At 40.4% G+C, this 13694-nt stretch overlaps 1 protein-coding gene across 3 annotated transcripts in view; it reads right to left on the bottom strand.

Annotated features, from left to right (window-relative positions):
* NEK10 (NIMA related kinase 10) overlaps nucleotides 1-13694 on the bottom strand; it is a 419159-nt gene that overhangs the window by 349311 nt on the left and 56154 nt on the right. For all 3 annotated transcript variants that reach the window (XR_012230919.1, XM_073568458.1, XM_073568451.1), the window contains exons 3-6: nucleotides 9181-9241; nucleotides 4772-4887; nucleotides 4566-4664; nucleotides 3910-3994 (exon numbers count right to left, since the gene is read on the bottom strand). Coding sequence is in view for 2 of the 3 variants with exons in the window: in XM_073568458.1 (XP_073424559.1) it covers nucleotides 3910-3994; nucleotides 4566-4664; nucleotides 4772-4887; nucleotides 9181-9241 (361 nt within the window). In the remaining variant the exon portion in view is untranslated. The remainder of the gene's footprint in view (nucleotides 1-3909; nucleotides 3995-4565; nucleotides 4665-4771; nucleotides 4888-9180; nucleotides 9242-13694) is intronic.

Raw genomic sequence — 13694 nt, forward strand, 5'->3', positions numbered from 1 at the left:
CCATGTTTCCACTTAGGAATGAGGCAAAAGCTACTTTGTGACCACTGTACAAAAATTAGAGCACGAAGCCTTGAACGAAGAGATGGATAGTAACAATAGTAGCAAATAATATCTAATCGTCCAAATCAATAATGCTCAACAATGCTCCTAATCCTTTATTCTGAAGTCATCTTTACAAAGTTGGAAAATATGCAACCTGCTTGTTACTGTATGTTGTGGATATTATGTCAGGATATTAATGGCCATTTCTATTTGGATAAAGATGTGGTTTACTGAATAAAATGATGAAAATCAGAAAGTCAGCACATAATACAGCATGACTGGCACTAATACCATTTGGCATCTTCTAGGTTTCCTCAGTAAATACATTAATAACTTATTTATCTACAGGATAAGTGATATATAAGTGCTATATTATTTTTATCACCACAACGATCAAGAAAAAGAGATTCCCAAAGTTTCCTGCATGAATGGAGTGGAAGTGAATATGCATGATCACAATTTTATTCTCTTCCATTAGAGTGACCCGGGAGCGCTCTGCTCCGCTCAATTCACACAAGGGACTTTGGGGCACCTGGTCTTGCAATGGCTAGGGGTCCCATTGGTTAGATCCCAGTGGTCATGTGTTATTTAAGTATACAAAGCTATAAATATTGTTAAAGTCTTTGGCAAATGGTCTGATCTCCTAATAAATTGGGATGAATCTGTTCTGTTACCTCGGGATCCATTACCATCAGACCTCAAAGTTAGGTTGACCCAATTACAAATTGTTAGCAAATTTAAATACTTAGGGATTATGGTGAGTGGTAGGGACAATGAATTTCACATATCTTAACATACGCCCGCTTATGGGTAAATTTCAAAGGAAAATAGATGCATGGTGCTGTGTCTACTCTGTCGGTTATTGGTAGGGGTAACCTAATTAAAATGGTTCTCATGCTACAGTTATTGTATCTATTGCATAACTCCCCAGTGTGGATTCACATGATATACTTTCATAAAATACAGACTGTTTTTAGGGAACTTCTGTGGAAGAAAAAACTGCTGTCGATCAAATTAGAGACACTTCGCTGGGATAAAGATATGCGAGGGTTGGCAATTCCAGACCCATGGATATATTACATTGCTTTTTAATTGAAACATTTTCACGGGTGGGCTCAGAAAGATAGTATAGGCAAATTGGGGGGTCGGATCTTATGGGATTACACCTGGAGGTCCCCAATTAGTGTTTTAGAAATAGGATTACCATCAGGTGATCGGTTTAGATCCTCCTCCTTAGTCATGATGTATAAGGTATGGGATAGGGGGAAAAGTATGCTGGGAGTGAAAGGTTACAACAAATTCACTCCGATCTGGGATTTGGAATAACCCCCTCTTACCTGAATTCTTTAAATTAAAAGTCTTCACACATTGGGGGGGGGGAAGGGATCAGCAGACTTGAGAAGTTTTAGGATAATGTCTTTAAAAGGTTTGAACAATTTCAATTTAGATTGGTCTATCCCACAAACTTTTCTATCAATACCTGCAATTAAGGCACACCTTCAACTCTCAAAAAGCCTATCATCTGTAATAGTTTGTGAACACTCAGTCATTGACACTATCATCTCCTTGGACTCCACTAGGGGGCTAATTTCAAAAATCTATAAGATGGAAAGCGGAGATGGTAGATATTTCTTTGTAACAGTAGAGAGAGATCCTTGAACTAAACTTAAACTTTACATCTCAGAGAGAGAGAAGAGTCTGGGAGTACAACCTCATGATGACCTATGACACTCTCAGTGCTGGAATGAATGTGTCCCATGGATTTATGTCTTTTTACATCAATTAAGGAATTTGCTCCTAAGACCTTGCGGGGGCATCACAACACATTAGGAGACCCCAATCAGAGGACAATAAAACATCCAGACTCCTTATCTATGAACTGGTCCAATATTTATGTTTCTCCCTCTCCCATAATGATAGTTCTGCTTCACATCATTTGTCTTGTCTATTGCAATTTTTCTGTGCTGTGTTGTGCATAAATATGTGACTCTTCAGATTTTGTATTAGTCAATTCCTGATGAAGAGACCTGAGTAGTCTCGAAAGCTTGTGTGAGGTAGCGCTGTCATTTAAGTAGGGGATCACTCGCTTGGCAGCCACAAAATCAGATCCGGCACAGGTTTTTCAATAACAATAACGGTCCATGCGGTTTATTAAACATCATAAACTATGACCAGCAATATATAAACGGCATAGCATCCATGACAGAGCTTCACTCTGTTAGCAATGTCCAATACGCAGGCTTTTCAGCCTCACAGTTATATCTCACCCCGTCAGGGTTCTCTCATGGCTGCTTCTCCATACTGCAGACATTCATTCCCTCCAGGGAACTCTCAGGCACTTGCAGCCATTAAACACAGCATCCACACGTGCTGTCAGGCAGGAAGCCCCATCTCAGCGGGACCTTCCACAATGGACCAACCGGGTCCAAGCATTCATCACCCTGTGACCTACCCTGGCCACATTATATGGTTCATAGCCACGCCCACTGGGTCACATCACTATGACCTCATCATAAGTCCTTCAGGCATTTACACACTCTTTACAACAGTGCTTTAAACACACCCCCTGGGTGGGTTTGTAGGTAACCAGGCCCGCCCATCTCTCTAGTTACCAGGAGACTTCTCCCTTACACACTGAAACAACACCTCAGCAATATCAGTGCTGAACAACACATAAGTCTCCATCTCAAAGCCACCCACTTTGAGATACATAACGGCGATTCAGTATTCTGCCATTCATCCTTTCTCCTGGGACATCCACACAGCGCCCCCTAGCGGACTCAGTGGTTACTACACCACACTTGCAATGTGTTATCACCTTTTCAGTTAGCCATTAAAAGGTATCAACCACTGAGGACTCTCAATTCTGAATATTATTCTGAACTAATCCCAGCGTTATCACCTTGTGAATCCCAAAGATTATTACACCTTGCGAATCCCAAAGATCATTACAAATATATCTTGTCCACAGGGTGTATAGAACCCCAAGTTTCCTTTTCAAATTAGGCATTCGCGCAAACTAAAAAAGGCCATAGGTTTGGTAGCGAGAATGGTCACTTAATGCACATGATATGGGAATGCATTTCCATAGAAGCCCTTTGGAAGGGAGTACTGGATCTTGTGGAGCGAGTATTTGGGGTGAGACTGGAACCAGAGCCCAGAAAATGTATACTGGTTCTTTTGGGGGAAAATATAGACTCTACAATAGCTTTGGGCATCTAGAGCATTCTTTTTCAGGCACATAATCTCCTGGCATATCATTGGCTAGATCTGAACTCTACAACCTTACCACAAATGAAGAACAAAATGAATAATATTATATTTACAGTAGAGAGAGAGGAGTGTATCAGAAGAGAGTCGATGTGGGGACCCTGGTTAGATACTCCCGGTTTCCCTTTCTACATACTAATGATATAGAGCGATCCTTTTTATTATCCCTCCTCTTACACTTATACCTTGAGAAAAAGGAGAAAGGAAGGAATAATCAAAATTACAACCCTATGACAGACCAGTCAATGAGAATAAGCTCTAGGTTAGATGGATGGATTTTGTCTCTACCAAATGGCTGGTTACTACCAATTCCTGTACTTTGTTGTTTTTGATTAATTGACATCTATATATAAAATACTCTGACTGCCTTGAACTAATCTGTAACTAGGTCAATATACTATGTTATTATTTCCTCTTCTTGTTTGGAAAAAGAAAACTGTATGTAAAGTGGTTTTGTTTAATAAAAATGAGTCAAAATTATGCGTACAATGGATAAGTGATAAATGTTTTTGGAGGGAAAATTCATTTTTCATGGTTCTTGATGTGTATTGATATGTGATGTCATTGAAAAGGAAAGTTAATGTATGAGAACCATACCTGATAAAAAGGGTCCCGGATTAATAACCTCAAGCAGATCAATACTCGTAAAAAATGAACAGATGGAGCTCTGTCAGTCCATTCTCTGTGTTGGGAGAATGGAAGGAAACAAAAACAAGTAAGTAGCAACATATTTTAGAATAAGAAGCCTAGATCTAATTGTTGAACTTCCATATTTAATTAGATCATTATGCATTATTAGTTTTCTGTGTAATATTTTCCAGCCAAACTGCCAGCTGAGGCTTTGTGGAACATACAGTGAGTGGGAGAAGAGTGTGGGATGTATGACTGGAGATGTCTATGGTTATTAATGGGGGGGGCTGCGAGGGACGCCAAAGAGAGTAATACATTTATTTAGGTCTGGAAAGAAGAGAAAGACTGACACACAGTAAAACTGCACAAGAATGTCTGGAATTCTAACACTTCAGGAATTAAAGAGATTTTTACAATTCCACCCAGCTGCACATTTTTGTCTTTAGGGATTAAATATGTGTGTAAAAATATGCAATATTCTGTGAAATCATATGAATTACATTCAATATGTAGACTCATTATTAATATTTTAAATATTTGGAATTCCTGAAATAAAAAAAGTTGTCTAAAAGGAGCCAAGTATAAAAAAATTCAAATGTTTGGGTTTTTTTTTGTTATTTTACCTGCATCCAAGCCTGTTCTTTACCAGAGCCATGAATATGTCAAGGAATAAGTTATGTTGCGAGTGCTCCCTAAAATTTCTTTCATTTTTGTAGTTAATGCTAAAAGTTAGAAAAAAAAACATCATTCACTCGTAAAGAATATAAAAAGTAATAAAGAGACAAATATTGTCATTGTATTTACAAAAGCAACGGAATACTTGACCTACCTAAATTTTTCAAGTTCTAGAGATTCAGTGGATTCTTGCCACTGATTTTTAGGTGGATGGTTCTTCCCAAATTTCTGCTGAGTTTTTGGCGTGTTGGTAATTTTCAAAGCAGGAAGCTTTAAATAGAAAACATTAGAATGGAGATTTATATTGGCAATTAGAGTAAATATTGGTGCGATATATGAAAAGCCTGAAGACATGCCCACAGAGAATATTCCCCCTGGATAAGGACCATCAAAATCAGCACAAATTATAAAGGCCCATATCTCTGAAATTGTATGGCGGATTTAAAAGAAAAATGTAACAGAATGTTCTGGAGAGCAGTAAGAATAAAATAAGAGGAAAAGCTGGCCACTTCTGATCCGGAAAAAGGGTAAAAGGTCCCCTTTAATGGCCTGAACTTGACCATGTCTTGACTTCCATTAATGGTTGGACATGTCTCAGTCTGACTTTTACCAACCTGGACCTGCTTGACCATGGACATGTTTATTACCTGTCATTTACAGACTGACAAAATAATTAGGGTCTAAATAATTAGGGACTTGGGGACCATGACCTGGCAATCCTCTGGCAGCACCTTTGTGTTTTTTTTTGGTAAAGGCTCGCTCCCACTTGCGATCGGAGCACGGAGTACTGACATTCAGATCACACTCGCAGCAGAGCAGGAGCTGAGAGTTATTAGCATATACCGCATATCGCATCCGATGCTCTCGCATCGGATGTGGTTCGCTAGTGCGTTCTTGGCCTTATAGGCGAAGTCAGAGGGATTTTATAGAATGAGTACCCAAGGTTTGTCTGTGTGGTATTGTTAAGAGCTTCTTCCTGCAACAGTGCATTGCCTTGTGCCACTGCCCTGAGGGGCACAAGCTCTAACTACTCTAGCTGTAGACCAACATCAAGTACACATCTGTGCTGTCTGTGAACCCAGGGAATACAGCACTACTGTAAATATCATAAGAGAGAGCCATAGAGGTATGAACAGCACTAGGGCTCATATGAGCTTTTGTATTTTATGTAGTAATCCTGTCCACAATTCTGGCAGCATTAATACAACTGTATTGCAAAGAGCCACAGAGCCAAATAAGATTATACAAATTACAAAGAACGGTTCAGATGCATTCATAAACTTTAGAGTATTTTCAATGAAGCTTAAAAGAAAAGTAAAAAATCAAAAATTGTGAAAAAAAAATATTGATATAAAACATGGAAACAACAAAGGCTTACTTTGAAACTTTAAGAAAGGAATAAGACAAAATTGTATTTATGGTATATCCTAAATGTATATTTTTCAGTATTTAATAAATGGGTAATTATTATCAGCATGGAAATATCTAAATATGTGAACAACAACAGATTAGCTCTCTGCATTTAGTAGACTGTTTATTGTGCCAGGATGCCAAGAACATTTTTAGCAGGTAAACAATGTGCAAACGAATTCTTAGGTGAATAACGCCAGCCTGTTGTGTTTACTTGCTAATGTGTCCCTGTAGTATAATTTACTTGTAGAAACCTACTTGACCTGTAAATTTGGGGTTTCACAAAAACTAAGCAAAGCAATAGCGAGAATTAAGCATTCACACATAGTCTTAAAGTGTGTGTGTGTGTTCTGTATGATATGCATTCAAATATACATACAGTAGATATGAACAACCTTGTGGATAATGTTTTCTTGCCATTAGTTTTTGTATCAATTTTTATTGTGTAATATGCTTGTATGCAGAACTGTACAACCTTTTCTGCTCATAGTGTAGCAAAATCACATTACTGCTAATTAAAGGGGGCCTTAAAAAACTTAAGAAGCTACCAAAACTGTAGGCTCATCCATGCAATGCATACAAAGCATCGTTTCTTGCGATTGTCTTTTTTTAGTGGGAATACTCTAATCACAATGGGGCACTATGCCTACATTATTAATAATGGACATCATTCTAATTGCAGCATTAATTTTGGGTAAACTTTGCTGCCAAAAGTGCCTCATTTTAACCTCTAGCCACTTTCCTTGATGGCCATTTTTTCTGTTTCCTTCACTATAGAGGAAAGTTATTGGTTATCACAGGTTAATATAGTTGAATGTCACATAGTTAGAATCATTTTTGGACTGAGGAACATGAAAGGACAAAGGGTCAATGGCTCTACAGGAGAGAAAATTGACAGAACAGAATCAGGGGCTTTGTTTTTGGAAGAGTAGCAGAAGGATACAAAGTAGCAGGGACTCTGTGGGGGTGAGGGCAGAAGATGGTAGACGTTCATGGGAGGACAAAGCAGCTTTAGGATCTTATCATTATTATTATTATTAATAATTTATATAGCGCCATTAATTCCATGATGCTGTACATGAGAAGGGGGTTACATACAAAGTTATAGATATCGTTAACAGTAAACAAGTTTACAATGACAGACTGGTACAGAGGGGAGAGGACCCTGTCCTAGCGGACTTACATTCTATGGGATAGAAGGGAAGAGACAGAAGGTCGGGGGTGCAGCAGCTCTGGTGGTTTTGAAGCGGCAGCTCGGGCGGTGGTGAGGCGGCAGAATGGTTATTGCAGGCTGTAAGCTTTCCTGAAAAGATGGGTTTTCAGGTTCCGTTTGAAGGATCCGAGGGTGGTGGATAATCGGACGTGTTGAGGCATGGAATTCCAGAGGATAGGGGATATTCGGGAGAAATCTTGGAGGCGTTTGTGTGAGGAACGAATAAGTGTGGATGAGAGTAGTAGGTCTTGGGAAGATCGAAGATTACGTGAGGGAAGATATTGGGAGATTAATTCAGAGATATAGGGAGGGGATAGGTTGTGGATGGCTTTGTAGGTAAGTGTTAGTAGTTTGAACTGGATTCGTTGGTGAATTGGGAGCCAGTGGAGGGATTTGCAGAGGGGAGAGACAGGAGAGACAGTATCATGTACTGTAGGGGCATCATTCTGAAGGAGCTCGCTGTGTTGGTGCCAAACTGTGGGGGCATCATGCTGTGTTGGGGTATCACTATGAGGCCATCATAGTGCATGTCCTCTTAGAGAGTAGCTGTGCGGGACATCATCTTTTGTGGAGGGTACTGTGGCAGTATCATACTATGTTGGGGACATTGTGGCAGGATCAAACTTTGCTGGGGGCTCTCTGATAGCATCACACTGTGGTGGCACTGTATAGGCAAATTGTAAGGCGGATTCAGTAAGGGTATTATACTGATGGATGTGGACCAACTGTGTTACAAAGTGTCTACTCGATATTTACTAGAGCCTTTGATGGTGAGGATAGGCTGGTCTGCCGGTAGACACCAGGTACCACTACAGTGAAGTCTCCAAGACTGCAGCAGTTGACTGGAGGGTCAGAGACTTGGATACGGGGTACAGGTGGGAGAGACAAAAGCAAGGTCAGATGGTCCGAGGTCGGGGAAGCTAGCACAGGTTCAGAATTCGTAGCCAAAGTCAGGAGGAGAGAGATCAGGACAAACAAGAAGGAAGACAGGTTGATGACAGGTGAGACAAAGCAGAAATATGATTCTTCAAGTACTAATCAGCGGTCAGCAACAAGAAGGGGACTGGCAAAATGTACAGTGAGAGGGGGAAACTGAGGTGTATGGGGGAGAGGGGGATTGAGGTGGATTAGGAAAATTCTGGGAACTGGAACAGATCAGGAAAGGATCTGAAATGTCTTCTTTCTTCTTACAGGCACATCAGCAGCACCAGCAGAAGTGATGACACAGACATCAAAAAAAGTCTGTGTCACCACAAGGCACAGCACAGTGCAACAGAAAAACAAAGTGACCGCTCTGCAACGTCCCCAAGCCAGAATGAGGAAGTGCAGGGCGGTCACTGTGAGTTCGGACCACGTCTCTGTACACTGATTGGTGTGATCGGCATCATTGTCTGATCGCACCAATCAGTGCTGGAGCTGGTGAGGCCTGCATTACCTACAACCAGGCTATGATTGGTGCTGTTACAGTACCGATAATAGGCTGGACCTTAGTGTTTCAGAAAATTTTATGGCCTGAAATACTGAAATTGCTTTGACTTGCTGTTCAGAACTGAACAGTCAATCACAGCAATCGTTGCGGCGCCACCCCCCGTGACGAATTCCGGTGGCCTGTTGATGTTGACAACTGGGCATTACCATTGTCCTTATCAATAGTGTTCCCCTAGTGTCTGAAAGAAAGAGTAAGTGCCTGTTGGTGCTTGCACCACTGCATAAAACAAAAATAATACCAATTTGTCAAAATGTATTTGTACATTTCCATGAGAATTTATAGAGGAACAGCAGAATGTAGAGCACTAGGAACTTAATAATTATGATTGCACAGGAAGGAAACTTTTAATAAAACAGCAATTACAGGAGGACTGACATGTTTTCTGCGTTAATATCACAAAATGACTATAGAAAAAGATTAACTGATATAGGTTAAAATGAAAAGCATTTACCTGTTGTTTGCTAGCTTGCACATTTAAGAGAGACCAAAGTCTTTTGACATCAGAATGTTTCCTACAAAAAAAGAAAAACTCTACAATAAACAGAAATAAGCTGTAGTTATCTGAATGTATTAAATTCAGTTTCTTAAAAAAATGCAGCAAATAACAGAAAGTTAAAAAGTAATTAAATGCTGACATTTCGGGGATCCTCCTGCTCTTTATAAACAGAAGCTGGCACGTGACCCCAGCAGCTAATCAGTCACTGTAGTAGTCACTGACTGCTGAGGCCACTGATTTGCTAGAGCAGTCATAGGCAAGCTGCTTGCGTACAGAGTCTGAGCGGACCACCAGAACGTCTGCACTGGATTGCCAAAATGGCTGCACTGGATTGCCAAGGGAAAGAAGAGGTGTGTATAGTGTTTCATTTTTGTTTTACAGCAGCTGCAGCAACTTTCTATATTTTGATAGTTCAGGGTGGGCCATATATGGATACACCTACATAAAATGGGAATAGTTGGTGCACAAAGCATGGGCAACAAACAAGGAGAATTGGAACTACTAACACAGGAAAAGAAATATGATGTCATTGGAATCACTGAAACTTGGTGGGACAATACACATGATTGGAATACAAGACTAGAAGGATACAACTTATTTGCAAGAAACAGACTTGATAAACGAGGAGGGGGTGTCGCATTGTATGTTAGAAATGCGTATATCTGCACAGAGATTGAAGCTTCAGAGACTGGGAGTTCTGTGGAAACTGTTTGGGTAAGAATACAAGGACAGAACAATGGAAAGGACACCATTGTAGGCATTTACTACAGGCCGCCTGTGCAAGCTGAAGATATGGATGAACTCTTTATGCATCAAATGGCCAAGTTCTCCACAAAATATGACATAGTTGTCATGGGAGATTTCAACTATCCAGACATTTGTTGGGAATCTCTCTCAGGCAAAACTAACAGGTCAAGGAAATTCTTATCCTCTCTTGCTGACAACTTTATCTTCCAAAAGGTAAAGGAGAAAACAAGGGGAACTGCTACCTTGGATCTAATCCTTATAAACAGGGAGGAAATGGTTGAGGAGGTAAAAGTGGCTGGGACCCTAGGAGGTAGCGACCATGCTATTTTAGAATTTTGGATAACTAGAGGCGGAAGACCTGTGAAGACTCAGACGTCAAGGTTAGATTTCAGAAAGGCAGATTTTAAGGGATTCAGAAAGAGAATGGGAGGGATCCAATGGCTGGATATCCTTAAAGACAAAAATGTCCAGGAAGGATGGGAAATCTTGAAAAATGAAATTCTCAAAGCACAGTTGTTAACAATTCCGAAAAGAGGGAATAATAGGAAGCATTTAAGGAAACCAGGATGGATGAACACAGAACTTAAGCACATGCTAAAAAGGAAGAAAAAAATGTTTATAAAATGGAAAGAGGGAGGCATATCTAAAGAAGAATATAATGCTGTCTGCAGAACCTGCAGGGCACAAATCAGATTATCTAAAGCTGAAAATGAATTGAGGCTTGCAAGAGATGTCAAAAGCAATAATAAAGGATTTTGGGGATATGTCAAAAGTAAAAGAAAAGTCAAAGATGCTATAGGATTTTTACAGGATGAAAATAATGAAATGGTAAGACAGGATGTTGAGAAGGCTGAACTTTTAAATTCCTATTTTGCATCTGTTTTCTCTCAGAAAGGAAATGTAACATCAACTGTTATTCACTGTCCTATTAAGGGAATAGAAGAATCCAGGATATCTATAAACAGAAAGATAGTGAGGAAACACTTAGCTAACCTAAATGAATTCAAGTCTCCAGGTCCAGATGAATTACACCCCAGAGTACTGAAGGAGATAGCAGAAGAAATTTTTGAACCCCTCTCCATAATCTTTGAAAATTCTTGGAGAACAGGAGAAGTGCCAGAAGACTGGAGAAGAGCAAATGTTGTTCCTATCTTCAAAAAGGGGAAGAAGGTGGACCCAGGCAACTATAGGCCGGTGAGTCTGACTTCTATACCAGGAAAGATCTTTGAACAAATTATTAAACAACATGTATGTCAATACCTGGATAAGAATGAAGTGATTAAACAGAGTCAGCACGGGTTTGTAACTAATAAGTCATGTCAGACTAATTTAATTTCCTTCTATGATGGTATTACTGATTGGGTGGATCAAGGAAATGCTGTAGATATAGTATATCTTGACTTCAGCAAAGCATTTGACAAAGTCTCTCATACAATCCTTATTGAAAAAATGACTAAGTATGGAATGGACAAGGCAACTGTTAGGTGGATTCATAACTGGCTTAGTGATCGGACCCAAAGAGTGGTCGTAAATGGCTGCACATCCAGTTGGAAGAATGTCTCAAGTGGGGTACCACAGGGCTCTGTCCTGGGCCCTGTATTGTTCAACATCTTTATCAACAATTTAGATGAAGGAATTGAGGGTAAACTGATTAAATTTGCTGATGACACAAAGCTAGGAGGGATAGCTAATACTAGAGAAGAGAGAGAGAGGATTCAAAAAGATTTAAATAAACTGGAGAAGTGGGCAGCAACTAACAGAATGGTTTTTAACAGGGAGAAATGCAAAGTACTACATCTGGGCAATAAAAATGAAAAAAGCATATATAGAATGGGAGGAATAGGGCTAAGTGACAGCACATGTGAAAAAGACTTGGGTATACTAATAGATCACAGACTGAATATGAGTCAACAGTGTGATGCAGCAGCAAAAAAGGCAAATGCAATTCTAGGATGTATTAACAGAAGCATACAGTCTAGATCACGTGAAGTAATTATTTCCCTCTACTCCTCTTTGGTCAGACCTCATCTGGAATATTGTGTCCAATTTTGGGCACCACATTTTAAAAAAGACATCAACAAACTGGAGCAAGTTCAGAAAAGAGCGACCAGAATGGTGACCGGTCTGCAAACCCTGTCTTATGAGGAAAGGTTGCAGGATTTGGGAATGTTTAGTTTGCAAGAGAGAAGACTGAGAGGAGACTTAATAGCTGTCTACAAATATCTAAAGGGCTGTCACATTGTAGAAGGATCAACTTTATTCTCATTTGCACAAGGAAAGACTAGAAGCAATGGGATGAAGCTGAATGGGAGGAGACACAGATTAGATATTAGAAAAAACTTTTTGACAGTTAGAGTGATCAATGAGTGGAACAGGCTGCCACGAGAAGTGGTGAGTTCTCCTTCAATGGAAGTCTTCAAACAGAGGCTGGACAGACATCTAACTGGGATGATTTAGCGAATCCTGCGTTGAGCAGGGGGTTGGACCAGATGGCCCAGGAGGTCCCTTCCAACTCTACGATTCTATGATTCTATGATTCTATATCAACTTCCTGTTTGTGACACATTAGTAAAAGGAAGGGGGGAAACTTTTCAAGATGGGTGGTGACCATGACAGCCATTTTGAAGTCGGCCATTTTGGATCCAACTTTATTTTTTTCAGTGGGAAGAGGATCATGTGACATCAAACTTATTGAGAATTTCAGAAGAAAAGCAATGGTGTGTTTGGTTTTAACGTAACTTTATTCTTTCATGAGTTATTTACAAGTTTATGACCACTTATAAAATGTGCTCAAAGTGCTGCCCATTGTGTTGGATTGTCAATGCAACCCTCTTCTCCCACTCTTGACACACTGATAGCAACACCACAGAAGAAATGCTAGCACTGGCTTCCTCTGATGTGCCTAAAGAGTGGAAAGCCCACAATTCTAACTCCAACCCTAACCCCAACACACCCCTAACCCTAATCCCAACCCTAACCACAACCCTAACCCCAACCCTAACCCTAATACCAACCCTAACCCTAATATCAACCCTAACCCTAATCCCAACCGTAACCCTAATCCCAACCCTAACCCCAACTCTAGCCCCAACCCTAACTTTAGCCCCAACGCTAACCCTAACTTTAGCCCCAACCCTAACCCTAATTTTAGCCCCAACCCTAACTTTAGCCCAACTCAATTTAGCCCAACACTAAACCTAATGGGAAAATGGAAATAAATATTTTTTTATTTTATTATTGTTCCCTAATTAAGGGGGTGATAAAGGGGGGTTTGATTTACTATTTTTTTTATTTTAAAATGAGCCAATATGAAAAAGATCTCCGATTGTTGCCGAGTGCCAACCGGCAGATCTCAGCGGGCACACTGCTCATGGGCCCGCCATTTTCTCCCAGAAGAAGCCGGCAACCCGGGGGACTTCAGGGGGGCCTGTAGGGACAACAGAGGTACTGAAGGGGTTGATCGGGGAAAGAGAGACCCTATTTCTCTTTTTTTTGCGGCTGCCATTATACCATTAATAATGGCGATGGCATCACCGGGGTTGGTAAAAACTGACCCGAATCATGTTCTCTGGGGTCTCAGCTACCCCTGGCAGCCGAGACCCTGGAGAAATTCTGACTCTGGGGGGCCATATAACCTTAAACCTCAGTGCCGTTAAAAAGCAACACTGTGGTTTAAGTATTCTTAACTGCCGCCGTTAAAAGGCATATCGGCGGTCGTTAAG

This window comes from Dendrobates tinctorius, unplaced genomic scaffold (assembly GCF_039654945.1).
Source record: "Dendrobates tinctorius isolate UK_male_01 unplaced genomic scaffold, ASM3965494v1 ptg000005l, whole genome shotgun sequence".
NCBI classification, from domain to species: domain Eukaryota; kingdom Metazoa; phylum Chordata; class Amphibia; order Anura; family Dendrobatidae; genus Dendrobates; species Dendrobates tinctorius.